This window comes from Castanea sativa, chromosome 12, assembly GCF_040712315.1.
Source record: "Castanea sativa cultivar Marrone di Chiusa Pesio chromosome 12, ASM4071231v1".
Lineage (NCBI taxonomy): Eukaryota > Viridiplantae > Streptophyta > Magnoliopsida > Fagales > Fagaceae > Castanea > Castanea sativa.
This window is the reverse complement of record NC_134024.1, coordinates 27,952,837-27,973,595: the sequence shown is the minus strand read 5'-3', so window position 1 is coordinate 27,973,595 and position 20,759 is coordinate 27,952,837. Positions and strand designations below refer to the sequence as shown.

Sequence of the window (20,759 nt, the reverse complement as noted above, 5' to 3'; positions counted from 1 at the left end):
AATAACCTGTTGAGCGGAAGAATAAGTAAATATTCGAAAAACTCGGTTGTAAAAAGAAAAAAGAGAAAGGAGTACGATTTAAATCTTACCTTACAAATGTAAACTATAAGAATTTTCCTAAGTAAAAACAAAACGAGTAACTGCCTTCGCGCTTCGCCGGTAGCTCTCTCTGTGAATCACACTCGACGCGAGTTGTACTCTGTAAAGTAATGTACTCTGTAGTCCATGGTGAACTGATGCTGATATTACATTAGCTTTTTGCCCAAAACCCTCAAATATTCTTAAACCCTTCCCAAAGAAAAGAGAAAAAACACACAAGCTTTCAACAAAAAATACTTCTACTCAAATAAACTCCCAAACCCATTTATACAAAAACTCGTACATGTAAAAAGCAAAGCACCCATTGATGAATACTGGCTTTTAAGCTTATTAGCCCCATCGAAGCGCACCCATAACGAAGAACAACCTTCCACACCACATGGCCACTGTTCCTGCTTTCTTAAACCCATCTTTCCTCTCTCCAAAACCAAAACCTCCCCAACCATCCACCACCACTTTTTCTCTTACCAAACCCTTTCTCACTCTACTTCCTCCTCCTTCTTCTTCTTCATTTCGGCTGCAACGATGTCGTTTGGCACCTAAACCAACCTCTGCGGTCTTAAAGGTTGTATTTTATTTTAATGCCCACCATCTGTTTGACAAAATGTTTCTGTGTGCAATTACATTACTTTTTGTTTTTTTAGGATCATTTGGGTCGTGTTACTAAGACTTGGAGTGATTTTACGAGCTTAAATCACTGGGTTGTGCGTGACTATTACCGTCTAGTGAACTCTGTGAATGCTCTTGAGCCGAAGATTCAGAGTCTCTCTGATGAACAGGTTTCTGGGTTTGAGTTCTTTTTCTCTTTGCTGCAGTTTTAATTTTGGGAGAGTGCATTTTTTGTATAAAGGTTTTTGTTTGTGTTTGCTTTTATAGCTGACTGCGAAAACTGTGGAGTTTCGTCGCCGGTTAAGGCAAGGGGAGACACTTGCCGATATACAAGCTGGTGGAACTTGAACTATCTGTTTTTCTGTTTCAATTTCGAACGTTTAGAACCTTGAATAATGCTTTTGTTAATTTTATAATGTTTATGTTTGTTTGATTGTGATCTTTTCAGAGGCATTTGCTGTTGTTCGTGAAGCGGCGAGGAGGAAACTAGGAATGCGCCATTTTGATGTCCAGGTATCTCTCTTGTTAGTCTTGTATACACATATGCATACACAAATTTTACTGCTGCTTATTCACTTAAAATACAAAATTGAGCTCATTACATGTTGCAAATGTCGATAATAGATTATTGGTGGAGCAGTGCTTCATGATGGGTCTATTGCTGAGATGAAAACGGGGGAGGGAAAGACATTGGTGTCCACACTAGCAGCGTATCTTAATGCCCTGACTGGTGAGGGTGTTCATGGTATGTGGTCTCTCATAACTTGTTCGCTACATGGTTTTAGTTTCTATGACAAATGAGAAAATTTTATGGGAAATTACTACATCGGTTAATAGAGCATAGTTTTAGATTTAGTTGATACTAGGCTCCTGAACAGCTATCATATATAATTTGTAAGAAAATTTTGGGAGAGGAGAATCTATGAAAAATACTTGAAGGTCCAAATATATATATGTCATTGTTGAGGTTGAGAATGCCAAGAGCATGTATGAGTGAGTTCATGATATTCTGAAAAATGTAAGAGCATACTAATTAGAATAATATCATATGAAAGGATAAGACCTATGACATAAGAGGTGCTTTGTGTGTCTTTTTCTATAGGTACTAAACTTCTTCGTAGTTTGTTTAAATTCTATTTGTTAAAGTCTTGTATAAAATGATTTATTTTGCACATTGAGCTCTATCTAAAATAACACCTCCTACCCTTGTAAGACCAAGGTGGAGGGTATGATTGTGGGTTCAAAACTCACTGGGTGTATAACTCACCAATTAAAAAAACACAATATTGTGAGTACTTCAAAGCTTTAGTAGGATTGGTGGTGCACAAGGTCCTTTCTTTACTTAATTTTGATGAATTTGTTTGTTGTCTATATGCCGTATTTATCCTGTTGTTCTTCCTCTCTCTCTCTCTCTCTCTCTCTCTACAGTGGTAACCGTTAATGATTATTTAGCTCAACGTGATGCTGAATGGATGGGTCGTGTTCATCGTTTCTTAGGTCTTTCTGTGGGTCTAATTCAGGTAATTGCCCGTGAATCCAGCCAAAAAAAAAAGAGAGAAGAAAGAAAGAAAAGATAATTGCCTGAGTATCTGTAAATTTTCAAGTACGGGGCTAAGCTTGGCTAGTAGCCTAGTACCTGGGTCCTTCTGATGTAATGTTGGGGACATAAGGGCTGGGCCTCCTGACTTCCAGTAAATTTATTTTGTATACAATGAAGATAGGTGTAGATCACCACTCAAACACACATCTATCCTGCAGCTTAACAGAGATTTGATCTGTGGTTGCTTGTGTATATAGAGGGGTATGACAGCCGAAGAGCGAAGATTCAACTATCGATGTGATATAACATACACCAACAATTCAGTAAGTAGTTTCCTCTTTTGTGTAGTACATTGATACTTGTACTTATCTAAAAAAAGTAGTACTTTGATGCTTGATGCTGGTCTTTTATGGCTTTTTGCAGTTATTTAAAATTGTCCTCATACATTTGAATAATGACTATTATGTGCTTTATTTATTTATTTATTTTTTGTTACTGCTTTTTTTGTTGTTCTAAATGTCATCAGGAACTTGGTTTTGACTATCTGCGCGACAATCTTGCTGGAAATAGTGGACAACTTGTGATGAGATGGTATTTTCATAAAATTAATTGAAGTTCATCTTTATTCATGTTATTGGACTCTTAGCAATATTTTTCTTTGGAACAGGCCAAAGCCATTTCATTTTGCGATAGTTGATGAAGTTGACTCAGTCCTTATAGATGAAGGAAGAAATCCTTTGTTAATCAGTGGGGAGGTGACGTCCTATATTTTTAGTGTTGGTTATCTAAAAATAAGAATCGACAATAGTCAAATTTGTCGCATTATTTTGTTAACAGAATATCCTTCCTTTTCTGTATATCAGGCTAGTAAAGATGCTGCACGATATCCAGTTGCTGCTAAAATAGCTGAGCTGCTTGTGCAGGGCCTTGTGAGTCCAGTCTTTTTGTTTGGTTAAGTGACAAATTTATTGTCCTTGGGCAGTTCAGAAGACTCTTGTAATTTGGATTCATCATGGTTTATGTAAACCAAACTGCTCTCTAAAAACAATTCTGTTGACAGCATTACAATGTGGAGCTTAAAGATAATTCGGTGGAGTTAACTGAGGAAGGGATTGCGCTTGCCGAGACTGCTCTTGAAACAAATGACTTATGGGATGAAAATGATCCTTGGGCTAGGTCAGCATCTCTTGCTTATGTTGTCAATGTGATATTATTACTGGTTGTGACAAAGTTTGTGTAGACCAACATTAACTCCTGTCTTATGTTCGCTTGTATCTTTCTCTATTATTCTCTTTTTAGCTTGTTCTTTCAAGTAACTACAAACCAACCTTTTTCTTTCCCTGGGAAGTTTCAACAACTCTTATTTTCTTTGATTTACAATCCTCCAGTGATTGAAGTGAATATTGAGTTGTTTGAACTTACTAGTTATTTTGTTCAATTTAAAATCAGCAATATTGAGTTGTTTTGATTCAACTTTCAACTTACTAGTTAGTACTGAGTTATCACAGGTTTGTGATGAATGCTTTGAAGGCTAAAGAGTTCTATCGGCGAGATGTTCAATACATTGTTAGAGATGGGAAGGCTCTCATAATCAATGAGGTATTACTTATTTGTATTTGTGCATTTTAATTCTCTAAGAATGTTCCTTTATCAGATAATTTGCTTCTCTTCTTTTGTTCTGATTTGTATTTTTATATTTGTGCTTTATGTATTTTGAGTTATGGTTATTGTAACTGTTATACAATAAAAGTCAATGCATGTTATGCCCAAATAATGCTGGCTTATGCTATGACAAGTATTGATTTAGTGAGTTTTGATGTCAATAGTAAGAAAATTACAAAGCAGAGCACTTATTAAAAGATTACAAAGAAGAGTGATTAAGAATCCCAATCCACTTAACTGAAATCTGCATACTCTCTGCTCATCCCAGCAATTTGAAAGATAAAATTTTCTATTTATATTTTTTCTCGCCAATTTCCTTAGACTTACATCAGCGATATGTAAATCTATGATATTTTTATCGTCTACAATCAGCTAATCATATTTATGATTAAGTTTTTTTTTTTTTTTTTTTTTTTGTATAAGTAAGATATTAAAATCAACTCCACTGGGGACTGAACCCATATTTTATGAGTAAGTAGATGGAAAATATCTGAAATTGGATATTAAGGACAGCAAATGAGTTAGGCTTAAGCATCAATGAATGACTAAGGGCTCCCCTAGTTTTGAGGAAAATGAGAAGGAAATTAATTAGAGTTGAAGTTGAGAAATATCTTGTAGAGCAAAGAGATCATGTATATACCATAAACAAAATATGCACACGGTTTATTTTCTTTACTTATAAAACAAAATATATGCACATGTTTTTAATTTTTCCAAATCAAAGGAACACTTGACCTTTGGAAGTTGTTACAGATGCAATGATTTAAGTATATGTTATGTCGTTAAGCACAAAATGAGGGCTCTTGTATGAGGACACTGACAGATACCATTCAATAGGGGTATAGTTCAAGTTCTGGACTTGCTTGAGGAAAATGATTCATAGTGGTGTTTCCAATGGTGACGTCTAGGATTTGAATTCTAAAAAATCCAAAAAAAAGGACCTGTAAGCAGTTTTAGACAATACCATGGAGATAGAAAAACTGTGTAATTTTAAACAAAGGGAGCTCATACTTCTTATAGCATGATGTTTATAACCATATCAGTTCATTTTAAGGGGAAGGAATTTTGGGTGGATGGCAGACTAGATAACCATGTCCAATTATGTCCGGAGGTTCCAAAACCTTCTTTTATAACAGTCATGATTAGGTGCTGGTCTTGGCCATTCGACTATGCATGGTCATGGAAGAGATCATTTCAACTTCACAGAATGCTTTTGTGAGGAATAGGAAAATTTTCAACCCTATTCTAATTGCTAATGAATGCCTTGACAGTAGTTTGAAGATTGGGTTGCCAGGGTTACTTTGCAAACTAGATGTTGAGAAGGCTTTTGATCATGTAAATTGGGGTTTTCTTATGCAGTTGCTAGAACGAAATTGGTTCTCTGCTAAGTGGAGGCGGTGGATTTTCTTTTGTCTATCTACAGTTCAGTTCTCTATTTTGATTAATGGTTCCCCTTGTGGGGAGTTTTTGAGAGTACTAGAGGGTTGAGACAAGGTGATCCTCTATCTCCTTTGTTGTTTGTCTTGGTCATGGAAGTCCTTGGAAGAATGTTAGATAAAGCTGTCCATGAAAGTCGTATGTCGGGCTTTTGTGTGGGAAATTTAGAGGGAAGATCCTTGGTGGTGTCTCATCTCCTATTTGCGAATGACACCTTGATTTTTTGTGATGTAGATTTGGATCAGATTTTTTGATTCTCCATATGGTGCTTATTTGGTTTGAGGCGGTTTTTGGTCTAAAAATAGATCTAGGCAAGTCAGAATTGGTTCCTATAGGAGGGGTGCAGAATAGTGAGTTATTGTTGAATGTCCTTGGCTGTAAGCAAGGTACTCTTCCAATATTTGGGTCTTCCTTTTGGTGCTAAATTAAGGATAAGACAATATGGAACCTGATTTTGGAGAAGATGGAAAAGAGATTAGCAGGATGAAACGTTTGTACTTATCCAATGGAGGTAGAGTCATTTTAATTAAAAGAACTTTATCTAATTTACCTACTTATTTTCTATTATTATTTCCTATACCTGCTGTTGTGGCTAATTGTATTGAGAAACTTCAACGGAATTTCCTATGGGGTGGGCTTGGTGATGAGCCCAAATTTCACCTGTTTAAATGGGCTAGTGTTTGTACTCCTCCTTTGTCGGGTGGCTTGGGAGGTATAGTCACTTTAATCAAAAGCACTTTATCTAATTTACCTACTTATTTTCTATCATTATTTCCTATACCTATTGCTGTGGCCAATCGTATAGAGAATTCTACGGAATTTTCTATGGGGTGGGCTAGGTAATGAGCCTAAATTTCACCTGGTTAGATGGGCTACTGTTTGTACTCCTTTGTTGGGTGGCTTGGGGATAAGGAAGGTAAGACTTTTTAATGATGCTTTGCTTGGAAAGTGGCTATGGAGATTTGGGATTGAAAGGGATGCCCTTTGGAGGTGAGTGATAGAGGTGAAATATGGATGTGAATGGGGTGGCTAGTGTACCAGATCTGTTTATGGTCCATATGGTGTTGGTTTGTGGAAAAATATTAGTAAGGGATGGCCTTCTTTTTCACATTATAATCTATATGATATTGGTGATGGGTCAATGGTGAAGTTTTGGCAAGACCATTGGTGTGGGAAGACATCTCTTGCAGTTACCTACCCTAAATTGTTTAGATTTTGCCGAGATAAGAAAGCAAGTGTGGCAGGGCTTATGAAGTCCACTAATGGAGTCCTTTTCTGGGATGTAAATTTTTTTAGGGGTGTTCATGCTCGGGAATTAGAGGCTATGTCGAGCTTTATGGATACCATATATGGTGCTACATTATAGGGGTTTGGTGAGGATAAGATGTGTTGGAAACTAGATAGAAATAAGGGGTTATTATTATAGTCTTCTAGTGGGCTCTAATGATGGTTGTTTTCCATGGAAAAGTATTTGGAAGCGGAAGATTCCTTCTCGAGTGGTGTTCTTTGTTTGGATTGGTGCTTTAGGGAAATTCTTGATGATTGACAATTTACGTAAAAGGAAGGTTTGGATATTGGATTTGTGTTATATGTGCAAGTGTAACGGTGAATCAATTGACCATCTATTTCTTCACTGTTCGGTTGCTATGGATTTGAGTTTATTTGGAGTAAGCTGGGTTATGCCGCAATTTGTTGTGGGGCTTCTAGCTTGCTGGCAAGACAAATTTGGTCGTCATAAAAATGGTCATATATGGTTAATTGTTCCCCATTGCATAATGTGGTGTCTTTGGAGGGAAAATAATAGTAGGTGTTTTGAAAATAATGAGAGATCCATACCAGGCCTCAAGCTTTTTTTCTTTAGGACTTTATTAGATTGGTTGGCTACTTTGCGAAACCAATCATTCTCTTCCTTTCTTGATTCTTGTAATTTTTGTTGACCCCTTGTACACTCCCTGAGTACTAGGGTGTCCCTTTTTTGATATCAATAAAATTTATTACTTATAAAAAAAAAAATCAAATTTTGTTGTTACATTAACTAATAGTTATACTAAGAATAATTGTGAAATATAAGAGTTGCACTAGTTGTAACTTAAGCCTATTATAATACACACACATCTTTTGTGGGATTAAATCATGTTGTTTTGAAAGATGCTTATTGTTAATGGATTGGCCATTTAAAAAAAAAACATATGCAGCTGACAGGCAGAGTGGAAGAGAAAAGGAGATGGTCTGAGGGGATTCATCAGGCTGTAGAGGCTAAAGAAGGTCTGAAGATTCAGGTATCTTGATGTTTAACATTAGGTTATGAAGTTTGTTCTGCATATTTTTTTGATTGCGTTGAACTTATCTGATTCAAAGTGTCAATTTTTACACTTGTTAGGCTGATTCAGTTATTGTGGCTCAAATCACATATCAATCACTCTTTAAGCTTTACCCAAAGCTGTCAGGGATGACTGGGACTGCAAAAACAGAGGTATGGATGTTAATATGGATTTTGACATTGTAATTAACTATATTTTGAATTTAATGCTTTGCTATATTTTTGCAATGCATTTCTCACAAAAAGAGTTATTATTGCAGGAAAAAGAGTTTTTGAAAATGTTCCAGATACCAGTTATTGAAGTGCCCACCAATCTTCCAAATATTCGTAAAGATTTACCCATCCAAGCTTTTGCTGTAGGGAATTCGATATTTATTCTTGATTTTGTTTTAGGTTTTCTTTATTTCAACTTGACTAATGACTTGAGTTGTGCTATTTTTAGACTGCTCGTGGAAAATGGGATCATGTTCGTCAAGAAGTTGCATACATGTTTAGACTGGGTCGTCCTGTTTTAGTTGGAACGACTAGGTAAATCTCTGGTTTGCTTGTCAACATACTTGTTTTAACAATCTTGCACTACACTTTGTCTGTGACTAATTTAATCTGCCTCTATTTTACATCCTAATGTTTGTTAGTTCATAACTTGACTTCTTACAGTATGTTGGATGTTTCTTGCTGTTGCACTTATTTGTGCAAGGACATAAACTTTATAGAAATCTGGCTCCTCTATGCATAATGGCAATGAAATATTGATGATGAAAAATTGTCAGAGCAATAAGAGTATGTATATCAGTTTATCCTCATGAAGCCCTTCCACCAGTACCAAGTAGGCTAAGGTTAATATTCCTATGGTGCTATGAAGTTTAATCTTGAAATGGCTTGTTTTGAATGATAAATTAATCATTAGAAAGAAAATTGCATGAGCAGATCCTTCCTTGATAGTAATATATGGAGGAAGGAAAAGCAAAGCATTCCATGCACTATTTTGATGTGGTAACTTGTTTTGGAATATGAATGCATACCTTTCAGATTATGATTTACAAAGGGATGAACATGACTTTGTCATTTATTGTAATTTAATACTATTAGTTATTTCCTTTACGCCCATCAAGTTAAGTTAGTGATTGATTTATTTTTGCGTTGGTGCCGTTTGATGTCAATCACCTTGGTTTAGTTTGAATACTGAAATATCTTACCTGATATGCATCTTCTTAGTAATATTATCTTTTGGAGGTTTCAGAGGCAGCTGATATATGACTAAGAGCTCTTATTTTCTTGGTGCAGTGTGGAAAATTCTGAACATTTGTCTGATCTGCTGAGGGAATGGAATATACCCCACAATGTCCTGAATGCACGGCCCAAGGTTTGTTAATATTTTACTCATTTTGACCTTACCATTGAATGCACAATTTGTCTCTTGCTCATTGGATGGTTTTTTTTTTTTTTTTTTTTTTTTTTTTTTTTTTTTTAAATTAATTAAATCAGTATGCTGGTAAGGAGGCTGAGATTGTTGCCCAGGCAGGGCAAAAAAATGCCATAACCATTTCCACAAATATGGCTGGTAGAGGCACTGATATAATACTAGGAGGAAATCCAAAGGTAGGTGTTCTTGTTAGATTACTTCTATACCTCCAACTTTCAATTTAAAGAATATATCCTATCATGACTACTGGGTAAGTTAAGATGAACTGATAATGCATATGAATGTATATTTTTAGTTTGATTACTTTGATTACTTTGATATTTTCTTGTTTGGAGTATCACTTTGACAATGAGCAGGACTTCCTGTCGTTTCTGTTGTGATATGTAAGATGCTTGCAAAAGAAATTATAGAGGACCAGTTACTTTCAGCTTTAACACGAGAAGCTCCTAATGCTGAAGTTGATGGTGGGGAAATTTCACAAAAGGTGATCCATTGTGGTCTCTAAGTGCTGCTAAACAATAAATTCTGTGTTTAATCAATCTTTTGGTATAGGTATTGTCAAAGATAAAGGTTAAATCATCATCATTGGCTCTGCTTGCCAAGGCAGCCCTAATGGGTTTGTGACCTCACACTTGAAATATTTTATTCCAAGCTCATTTTGGATGAATTTTCTGTTGTATTTTTCTTTGAAGTATGTGTATATATAATTGATGTTTTCTGTTCATTTCTATGTGAATCACCCAGCTAAATATGTATGCAAAAGTGAGGGTAAGAGCTGGACCTATCGAAAGGCAAAAACTTTGATCTTGGAAGCTGTGGAAATGAGTCAATCAATTAATTTGAAAGATATAGAAAAGCTTGTTGATGAAGAGTCTGAGATGTACCCTCTTGGCCCTACTATAGCACTAGCTTATCTGTCAGTTCTGAAGGATTGTGAAGTCCACTGTTCACGTGAGGGGTATGAGGTGAAAAAAATAGGGGGTCTTCATGTGATTGGCACATCCTTGCATGAATCACGTAGAATAGATAACCAGGTGAGCCCTTAATTGCATGATGGTTTCAGTGTAAGACAACATTTTAGCTTCTAAGGCTCCTCCCTCTGTACTTGGGTTGAGCCCCCCATTGGGTAATTTTCCTTCATTTATTCACTCCTTTGAAAAAAATAAAATTTGTGGTTCTTTGTTATGTACTCCAATTTAGACATGGTTCTGATCCATAAATGGTGATGCTTTTAAATAGCTTCGTGGAAGAGCTGGAAGGCAAGGGGATCCTGGATCAACACGGTTTATGGTGAGGTAGTATACTGTTCAATGGTATTTGGCGTCTGTAAATAGCTGAGACAAAGAAAAATGGAGAGGAAAGTTTTTTAGCTATCTGTAAATCTAAATGGCTTTAGTCAGCTATTATAATATAGAACTCAAAATGATTTCTGCTTCTGCTCATTTCCTTTTCAGTATTGAACAACAGGTACTAAAAAAGGAAATAAATCTGCTCTGAGTTGAAAGGGGTTCAAATTCTTAAATCCCATTTGTTCAAAGCTATGCTAGTTATCAAGACTGAAGCATTAAATCTGGACTAACTAAGTTTGAGGGCCATATTATTCCTTATAGCCTTGGTTCTTGGGTGATTCTGTGTGGACTTATAATTGATCTCTCCTTTCATTTTGGAAGTAATAAGCACGTCTGGTTGAATAGGCTGTGGTTAGACAAACTTCAATTGGTTTCTTGCAGCGAAAATAATCGTACACTTGTGTGGTTAGGCTTGGATATGTGTTGTTCAACTTTTATTCTTTTTATTTTTCCTTTTCTTTTTTGAGCAGAAGGGGAAGGTGGGCTGGGTGGATGTTTTGGGAATGTTATTCTCTCTCTTAATTCTACACGGCACAAAAGGGAGGAATAATGGAATATAAACATATATGCATTGTATATAGATATTTAAAATCTAACTGTATCAAATATGATGAGTTTCAGAAGAGAAAACAAATGATAATTTTCAATAAATTTATAAACCAAAATGAAGAAGGTGAAACTTGTAAGATAATACTTAACAAAAGTTAAATAGAAACTTGTAAGATCTATAGGGGCAGGATCAAATGCAGTTTTTGGTAGTCGGTACTGCATTTCCCATATATGCTCTAAGTTTTCTTATTCCTTTGAGTCAAGTCAGTGAATTTACCATTGCGAATATTATTTTGTTATGAATTAGTTATCTGTTCAGTCTGATTTGCTGAATGGAGTCAAATTATGAACTAAGAATAAGGAACCTTCATACGTTTATATGTTGGAGAAAGATAAGTTAGGTGTAGATGTTGAAGTGAGCTGGTCATGTGGCCTGCTGGAAGATTGGAGATAATTAAATTATTGAAACTATGAGTTTCAGAGAGTGAACTTCGACATTTCCATATAAATTAAATGGCTTTGATAAAACAAGGAGTGCTACACCAATCTATATTATCTTTTATCTCATTTTTCATTTGGCTAAAAGTTAGTTTTGATGTGTTGAATCATGATATTGTTATTGCGATCTTTTGGTAATTATGTGATTTTTAAAGTGTAATGTTTTTCAAGGAGTGGACTTCTAACACTAGAATTTATAACTTTGTCCTTGCTGTAGATTCCACATGGAACGTTGAACCAAATAAATGAACTTTTTCAGATTTCTGATATTCTTTTTTTTGGTAAGGTGCTTGTCTTAGCTGAAGTCTCATACTACATATTTATGTAACAGCTTGCAGGATGAGATGTTTCAGAAGTTTAATTTTGATACTGAATGGGCAGTGAGACTTATATCTAAGATTACAAATGATGAGGATGTACCAATTGAGGGTGAAACAATTGTAAAGCAGGTTATGGTCTAATTTTTCCATGATATCCTTTTCATCCACTCATTCTTGTATGCTTTTTTTCTTTTATTATTTGTGCATTCTGTTTTGTGTTTGATTAGAGTCTTCCTTTTATTGCTAACATAGATTATCATAAACTTATAGCTCTTGGCGTTGCAAATCAATGTGGAGAAGTACTTTTTTGGCATAAGAAAGAGCCTGGTTGAGTTTGATGAAGTATTAGAGGTATGCATGGAAGTGCCTTTTCTAAATTTTAGGTACAACCCTTTCCTATGAATTGCTTTTACACTGCAAAGATCTTTGATATTTATTAGATTTAAATAAAAACTTGTGCTAGTCATCTATCAGTAATTTGATTTTCTTATATCAGGTGCAAAGAAAGCATGTCTATGACCTTAGGCAATTAATTTTAACGGGTGATAGTGAAAGTTGTTCCCAATACATTCTCCAGTGAGTGCCTTTTAGTTTTTAGTAATTCCATTTGTGCTACTCTGTCCTTTTAGATCACATTTTGAATGTTGAATTTTTATTTTTATGGTTTTTCCCCCCCTCTAAAAACAATCTTATAGGTACATGCAGGCAGTTGTGGATGAAGTTGTTTTTGGGAATGTTGATCCATTGAAGGTAGTTGGGATCCTGTCATAGGATGTTGTATATTACTGTGCACTGATTCATTTTACTTATTGCCTTGTTTGTGTTTGATAGCATCCAAGGAGTTGGAGCTTGGGGAAGCTCTTGAAGGAATTCATCTCAATTGCTGGGAAGCTGTTGGATGGTGAGCTGATTTGTACCAATTACTCGGTCCTGGATTTCTTTGCACTGTACCATTTTGGTCCTTATATTTTGGGGTCACTATCAATTTTGTCCCTACATTTTGGTAGCAGATAATTTGGTTTATGTTATTTTCAACTTACAGTAATTTGGTCCTTATCGTCAACTCACTAATGGAAATTGACTGCAAGTTGAAAATAAGGGGGACCAAATTGACTACTACTAAAATGTAGGGATCAAATTGGAAGTGATCTCAAAATGTAAGGACCAAAAATGATATTTTCACCTTTTTTTTTTTTTTTAAATTATCAAATTACAATGATGGTATGCTTTGTTAAAATATATCCTCAACAGATGGAATTTTTGAAGACTCATTTGCAGGGATCACTAAGGATGCATTGCTAAAATCCCTTGGACAACTACATGACTCTAGTTCAATTGACATCGACAGCTTTTACCTTCCAAACTTGCCAAAACCTTCAAATTCCTTTAGAGGAATACGCAGGAAGAGTTCTTCATTGAAACGTTGGCTCACTATCTGCTCTGATGATTTGACTCTGTGAGGGCTCTTAATAATCTACTTACAATTGAAGACACACACAAGCACATGCAAATTCTTGACTTGGACTCACTATTATGTATAATGTAGGAATGGAAGGTATCGAGCTACAATTAATCTTCTTCGCAAGTACCTTGGAGATATTCTAATTGCTTCATATTTAAATGTCATAGAAGAATCAGGTTATGATGATGCGTATGTGAAGGAAATTGAGGTAAGATACTTTCTTCTTATATGTTCTCTTTCTGATGGAATAAAAGCTCTGTTTCTTTGTGAAAATTGAACTATGCTAACAAGAGTTGATACTAATTCTTTTTATACTTCTCTGTACTTGGGTTGCCCCTTTTTGTGATTATTATGAATTTGATTTCTTACCCCCAAAAAATAAAAAAGTGTTGATAGTAGTTTGACTTGTAAATTATAAATTATAATTACTCAACCTAGTGGAGTTCTTGTTGTAAAGCTATAGCATAATGAACTTTGGCCATTGTCTTTATACTTGCCCTCTTTTTTTAAAGGAGGCAACTGCTTTTTTTTTTAACCGCAAGAAATGGCTTTCACATAATTTAGAAGCTATTTATTGAGAGAATTAATCTTACAGAACAGAAAGAAAAGAAACACCATATTGTTTAACATATTTTTTTGATAAGTAATAAATTTTATTGATGTCAAAAAAGGGACACCCTAGTACACAAGGAGTGTACAAGGGGTCAGCAAAAATTACAAGAATTAAAAAAATCAAGAAAGGAAGAGAATGATTGGTTTGCAAAGTAGCCAACCAATCTAATAAAGTCCTAAAGAAAAAAAAGCTTGAGTTCTGGTATGAATCTCTCATTATCTTCAAAACACCTACTATTCATTTCCCTCCAAAGACACCACATTAAGCAATGGGGAACAATTAACCGTATATGACCATTTCTATTACGACCAAGTTTGCCTTGTTTAACATATTTTTGGTTACTTTATTTTAAATTGTTTGTGCTTCTCTCTCTCTCTCTCTCTCATCCATTCAAAAATATTTTAGGTTGTAGTATATTTCATTAATGAGAATACAAAAAATTTAGCTAACCAACATAATTTTTTTATTATCATTATTATTATTATTTTCATTTTCATTATTATTTTAATTTTCCTTATTATTTTTTCTTATCAATTTAGAGCACTTTTGTTTCACATGAAACAATAATAACTTTATATTACTAAGATATTTTTAAATTGAAAAGTTAATTCTACTAATTCTAATGTGCATTCACTGATACGGGAAGCGCTAAGAACATTTAATTTTTGGAAGTCTATTATATCTTTATTGGTAAATTATATAAATATTTTTTATTTTTTTATTTTTATGTCCTATTAGCTAATTAGGTTCATTTATTTATTTATTTTCCTGTTCTTTAATTTCAGAGTTGGTTTCTCCTTGCTTTTTTTTTTTTTTTTTTTTTGGTATTATAGCAAAACTTGATTTGTAATTTTCACACATACTGTTGGTCACAGCCAAAACCGTAACAATTAGAAAATCCAACTGCTGTTGAACCCTAATCATCCCTGAAACCTCCACACCATTGATAGACATTCCAGCTACTGTTGTCATTTCCAAAGCAACCCAACCCATCAACTGCTTAAAAAAAAAAAAAAAAGATTTAAAGCTCTGCCACCATCCAAAGTACTGATCTTTCCACTAACAAACACATTTGATCCCACAGCCCAAGATCCACCCATAAAAAATAACTCTTACCACTGGTATACCCTTATCCCGTTGTTGTCATTGCGCTAGGAAGTTGACTAAGTCGCCACAAGCATGTCGTACTACCATAATTGCCTTGACCCAGATTGACCTTCCATGAACATTGATCCTCCCTCGTTGCATTGACACTGGTGATTTCCACAAGTCTAAGTCTGCGAGTCACCTTGCTTGTTGCCACTGGTGTTATGCTGCCTCCATTATTACCGCTTTGATTGCAGCTGATTGTGAAGAGCTTGTTGGGCCAATACAGTCCTTTTGGTGTCATAAACTGTTTTATAGAATGTGATATTTCCAGATTTCCAAAAAATAAAAAATAAAAAGTGATTAAGGCTAGAACAATAGTGGTACATGTGGGTCAGCCCATTAGTCCACACATTAACATATCAAGGCCTGCAACACACCAGCCCAAAATACATACTCAAGACCAAATCAGGACTAGCTTAGTTAGCAGCCCAAACCTAGTCTAGGTTCTTGTTACAATATATTGTTGAAGCAGGAAGCACTAAGAAAATTTGTGAAATCTAGAAGTTTTGCCCTTACAATGTAGTAACTCCCTTCCTGCATTATTCTCCCTTTTTCCAATCAAGAGAGAATAATGCAGGAAGCACTAAGAAAATTTTGTTCTAATTTAGTAGTCAATTGGTGTGCTTGTCTCAATAGTTACTAATAAACAAAACACTAGCAAAGAGATTCCCATGTTTTTGCACTTTTTTGTCCAAACCCATTGAGATATGAATATGGGGAACTATTGTTTGCCAATTAGTAGTTAAGTGGTTTAGTTCATGCAATGACTTCTGGAAAGGGGAAAATAAAAGATAATATTATTTTCCATTTGGGATCTGTTTACCCTTGGAAATGCTGCTGATTGTTTCTTTTGCTTGCTTCAAGAAGTTTTACCCTTTTTTTTTCATTTCCTAATTTTTTTTTCCATTTTGAATTACAGAGAGCAGTTCTTGTTAAGACTCTAGATTGTTTTTGGAGGGATCATCTAATAAACATGAACAGACTTAGCTCAGCGGTAACATATTTGCGCCTGTTAATCTGGATCTCATTGAATTTCTTGTACACAAACGCTTACATAACTTTTCTGTCAGGTGAATATAAGGAGTTTTGGGCACAGGAATCCTCTTGAAGAATACAAAATTGATGGGTGTCGATTTTTCATCTCAATGCTCAGTGCAACTAGAAGGCTAACTGTAGAAACCCTATTGGGATATTGGTCATCCCCAATGGAGTCCCAGGAATTATTTTTATAGGAAAGTTGAATACTTCTCACGCTGTATGTATATGCATTCTGCTTATGTTTAAGTTTATTTTCTTTTTCAAATAGCAATTATTGTAAGATGTTGTGAACTCGATGTGTCTGTTAGGATATGTCCCAAAATACTGTCAGCTGGATTCCTTATAATAAGAACTGAAGGATGCTAACTCTTTTCGTTCACTCTCTGTGAAATGGATCCTGTTAGGTTGGCAGGATGATGTTCTCCTAGTGATGGTGTAACTTGGGAGGATAATATAAGGAGATCAGATGATGTTCTTCTGTGTGGTTTGCATCAGATTGGTAAATGCTTATTTACAAGATACATCATATGTATCTTGTAAATGCTTATTTACAAGATACATCATATGCATCTTGCTCGTTCTTGTCTGTCTTCCAAACTATGTTCAAACCAAGTTTCATCATACACTTCAGGGATTTTGCAGCACCAGGATATTGGGTAATAAAGTTTATTGTCATTTTATTTTGGGCATATAGATTGAAGGCAATTGTGGTGATTTTTATTTTTATTTTTGGGATGACAGGAATACAAAAGCCATAAAGGAGTTCACGATTATTTTGATCTACATGGCCAAAATACTTTAAAAAAAAAAAAAAAAAAAATCAAAGACATAGGGTTTCCATGATGGTGTTGCCGAAAGGGGTTTCATAAGCAGCTCTGCATCCTGTGCATGACTGGCTCCAAATTAAGCCAACAAATCATTGACATAATTTTTTTGTGAGACATTACTTAGCCTATGCAATTATGTTTTTAGCCAAAAACTTGTCAATTTTTTCATACTTATATTTCTTTTTTTCAGCTGTAAAATAACACATGCCAGACCTCACCATACCTGTTTGGTACATTTTCTAGTGTAATACTACAGCATTGACTTTGTCAAAGTTTTATTCAAGCAAGCTACTGTCTCACGCAGGTTAACTGCCCTTGATGTCTGCCATAGTTTTCTTGCATATACACACGCACAGGCTTTTATCCTTATACAATTCTGTAAAACTTTCAACATGCATTTATGCCTTGGAATCTGAGATAAGCTTCAACTAATTGCCTATCCAAAAATTGTTGTGTTTATTGACTATAAGTGAATGTTCAGAACCAAACCCCCAACCCCAAAAAAAGGGTTAAAATAAGAAGAAAAATAAAAATTAAAAAGGGGATCCCACATGATCCCATAATTAACTTCGCAGTATGGTTTATAAGTCAAAAAAAGATTGAACTGAAATAAAGCGAAAAACAAAGTGGAGGTGCTTCTTATACTGGGGCTCAACATCTAATCAACCTAGCAATTGAAATACATTCAAAATTTCAAATGTCTCCATGATGTTGCTCTAAATCTTGTACTGGTCCCTTGAACCATTTTCTCGCATCCAAGAACCACCAACTTATTATCAGTGTCGAAGGTACAACGGCGGCTATTGGTGCGTAATTGAAAGTTGTCCATTGGAGGGGATAGGTAGTTGGCAATAAGATGATTGAGCAGGTATAACATATCCACACGAAGGCCACCAAGCATATTGGCTTACTTGCTTTACCCAAATAGAAAGGTCCTGGTTTGAAATGTTCCTCTGCCATGACTAGCCTGGCGAAAATTGGGATAGCATAGCTTCCCACCCATCCAATTATACTTAGGGAAACGATAGCATTGTAAACTACGTGTCAAGTTTCAAGATGGGCAGGCCAAGCATAATGCTGATAGCTGCACAGAGCCACACAGCATTTGTTGGAACCTTACGCTTTGGGTGAACTCTTCATATTGATGAAAATGGGATTCCTCCATCCCTCGATAGAGCATAAACCTAGAAAGAATAGAAGAAGCCAAGTTGTTTATGAACTCTTCGGACTGCCTTAATGACTTCAAGATCAGCTGTGGAAAAATTGGGTAAGTTGTGACTTGTGAATTAATACTATAAAATTTGGCTAACTAGATCTGAGTGAAGCTTTTGTATAGTGCTCCGATGCATTAAACATGAGAGGGACATATTCTTTTTTTAACATGTGACATGTCTATGTAATTTTTAGATTCTAGTGCTCTAGAACGCGGTCATTTTGAGCACGTGTCATGTTTGTGTCACATTCAATTCTTTGTAGTAAGCCAAACTCAATAAAAACTATCAAGCCTCTAATAGAGAGATTTACTTACTACTCTAGCAGCACTAGTATTAATAGAAAGTCCACAAAAGAAGAATGACACCTAGATGATACATAGAAATTGTGGGTGAGCTAGGCCCAAGGAGCCAAGTCAGCTCGCCTAGACAAAGTCCAACATGAAGCCCAAGGCCTGTTAGGCGATATGAGCCCGATACGCATGGGGGAGATAACATCGGGCCTTATCACAATGGGCTCGATCTCTGACTGTGTATTAGGAATCAAAGGCGACAATACCCAAGGAGTTCTTAAAAGGACGGCGGGGTGGAATTTGACCACAAAGGGAATCTGTGCACAGCTTCAATGAGATTGGTCACCGAGAACTAATGGTTCTGGAAGGGAACCACTACCAAACATTGTCCGGCATTTGGAACAAGTTCAAAGAGAATCCTCTAAATTCGTGAGGATCTCTTGGGATTCTGGTGGGCATGGGAATGTGTGAGTAAGTGGAGAAGGTAATGATAGCCACCCCACTAACAAAGGGCTATAAGAAGGTGTGGAAGCCAGAGTAAGGGGGGTTGGATATTTTGGAGAGAAGAAGAGTGAATAGGTAAGGAAAATAGATAGAGTGAATATGCTGGAATACTCAAGGGAATTAAGGGGGAGTACTAATACTTGTTTGAGGCCTCTATTGGTAGGATTGAGCTTAACCCTGCATACAAAAAATTGTGACCCCACTATTGCAGCGGGGACAATTTTGGGCACACATAGAAACACAATAGCTCCAGCCGGATTATTAAACTTCCTATGGAAAGCATCATAAAGAATTTGTGCTGGCATAAATGCACCAGCTGTCTCATTGTTCACATCAAATAAATAGTTAAAATCCTGCATTGAAATTACAACCTCAAGTCATCTTCAAATTATCTTTGCTAAAGTACATAAAAAAAAACAAAAGAAAGGAAAAGAAAAGAAAAGGATCTAACTACTAGAAACATACATGAATGTTGAGGAAAAATCCTAATCCCCTCTATGTCTATGTGTGAATTAAAATATATAACTACCAAGTATTAACAATATTATGGAAACAACAAATTTCAGCAAGCACCACATAAACACATCCATAAAAGAACACCAAATCTTACGTGGGAAATCCTCCGATCTAGAGGGAAAAATCACGAGACAGTTCTGAAAAATATCCACTATGAAATAGAGACTACAACTATCAAGTTTATGCTAAACTTGAGTCCACAATAAATTGGATATACAACAAATAAATCTCAAGGAGTAAATACAATCTCACCACAAAACTAGTAGCAAAGTCTTCCTCTAAATACTCCAATTGTCCATGGTTGTAGCACTCAAAAACTCTATGAAAACTTTACCAATTTATCTTCCTTGTGTGTAACTTGAGCAAAGAAAAAAGTCTCCTTTTTCTTTTTCACTCTCTCACACTCTTACTATGTTTCTCTCTATCTTTTTGGACTGCAACTCTTAGGTTGAAGCTCTCTCTTTTCTGTGTTTCTTGCTCACTCTAGAACTCACACAAAAATGGCCGAATGGCTCTCTGTTTTCTTCAGCTTCCCTCAAGGCTGAATCGCCTTAGTTTCTTTTTTTTCTTCTTTTCTTTTCCTTTAGTGTGTCCTACACGCCTTGCATCACCTTTCATTAAGAGAGGCCAGACCTCTCCTATGCTTTGATCATTTCTCAATAAATGAAAGAGCTAGCTTTTAAGACTTTTGAAACAAGCTCATAAATGAGCTTTGACAAAGGTGTGTTGGAATCCAAGGGTGTCACGTGCACCCAGCAATCTCCCCCTCCAACACATTACGGAGGAGATCTTCAACCCAAGTCTTCAATTAGAATTCATGCCAGCCAACCCGACACAAAGCTTTAGCTTTTGTTTAGACATAACCTTGGTCAACATGTCAGCTGGATTTTCATCTGTGTGAATCTTTTCTAATTCAAATAACAGTTATTCAACAACTAGTCTTAACCAATAGTATCTCACCTCAATGTGCTTCGAGCGTGAATGGTACATAGAATTTTTGCTCAACTCTATAGCACTTTGACTATCACAATTAACTACATACCCATCTTGCTTCAAACCTAGTTCTTGAAGAAACCGTTTCAACCAAAGCATCTCTTTACCTGCTTCATTAGCTGCAATATACTTAGTCTTAGTTGTAGATAAGGTAACACACTTTGCAATATAAATACCCCGTTGTAGATTTCCTACCATTAAGGTCACTTACCCAATCTGTATCTACATAACCCTTCAAAACTGGTTTAGAATCACCAAAAGTCAAGCACAATTTAGAACTACCTCTCAAATACCTGAAAATCCACTTCACTGCTTCCCAGTGATCTTTACCAAGATTAACTGTGAAC

The 20,759-nt window shown here is 35.6% G+C and overlaps 1 protein-coding gene and 1 pseudogene across 10 annotated transcripts; one reads left to right on the top strand and one right to left on the bottom strand.

The window, feature by feature from the left end:
* Window positions 1-140: 140 nt before the first annotated feature.
* Window positions 141-17,221, top strand: LOC142619714 (protein translocase subunit SECA2, chloroplastic). 10 transcript variants are annotated; one of them, XR_012841543.1, is made up of 33 exons: window positions 141-664; window positions 744-878; window positions 976-1,045; window positions 1,157-1,221; window positions 1,333-1,453; window positions 2,137-2,228; window positions 2,506-2,571; window positions 2,775-2,839; window positions 2,916-3,003; window positions 3,112-3,177; window positions 3,309-3,424; window positions 3,757-3,847; window positions 7,543-7,626; window positions 7,728-7,820; window positions 7,928-8,023; window positions 8,110-8,195; window positions 8,952-9,030; window positions 9,153-9,266; window positions 9,479-9,574; window positions 9,643-9,706; window positions 9,835-10,124; window positions 10,330-10,385; window positions 11,818-11,935; window positions 12,077-12,157; window positions 12,303-12,382; window positions 12,502-12,556; window positions 12,638-12,707; window positions 13,085-13,262; window positions 13,353-13,476; window positions 15,950-16,024; window positions 16,101-16,285; window positions 16,473-16,724; window positions 16,810-17,221. XR_012841543.1 is itself a non-coding variant. In XM_075792955.1 (31 exons), the coding sequence occupies exons 1-31, from the start codon at window positions 479-481 to the stop codon at window positions 16,260-16,262; spliced, it is 3,162 nt and encodes a 1,053-aa protein (XP_075649070.1). In that variant the 5' UTR covers window positions 141-478; the 3' UTR covers window positions 16,263-16,447. The 10 variants fall into 10 exon arrangements, 5 of the variants coding, with proteins under 5 accessions (XP_075649070.1, XP_075649069.1, XP_075649068.1 ...); XR_012841542.1 differs by having other exon boundaries at window positions 13,073-13,262; XR_012841541.1 differs by having other exon boundaries at window positions 13,058-13,262.
* Window positions 17,222-17,588: 367 nt separating this feature from the next.
* LOC142620468 (amino-acid permease BAT1 homolog) overlaps window positions 17,589-20,759 on the bottom strand; it is a 52,138-nt pseudogene continuing 48,967 nt past the window's right edge.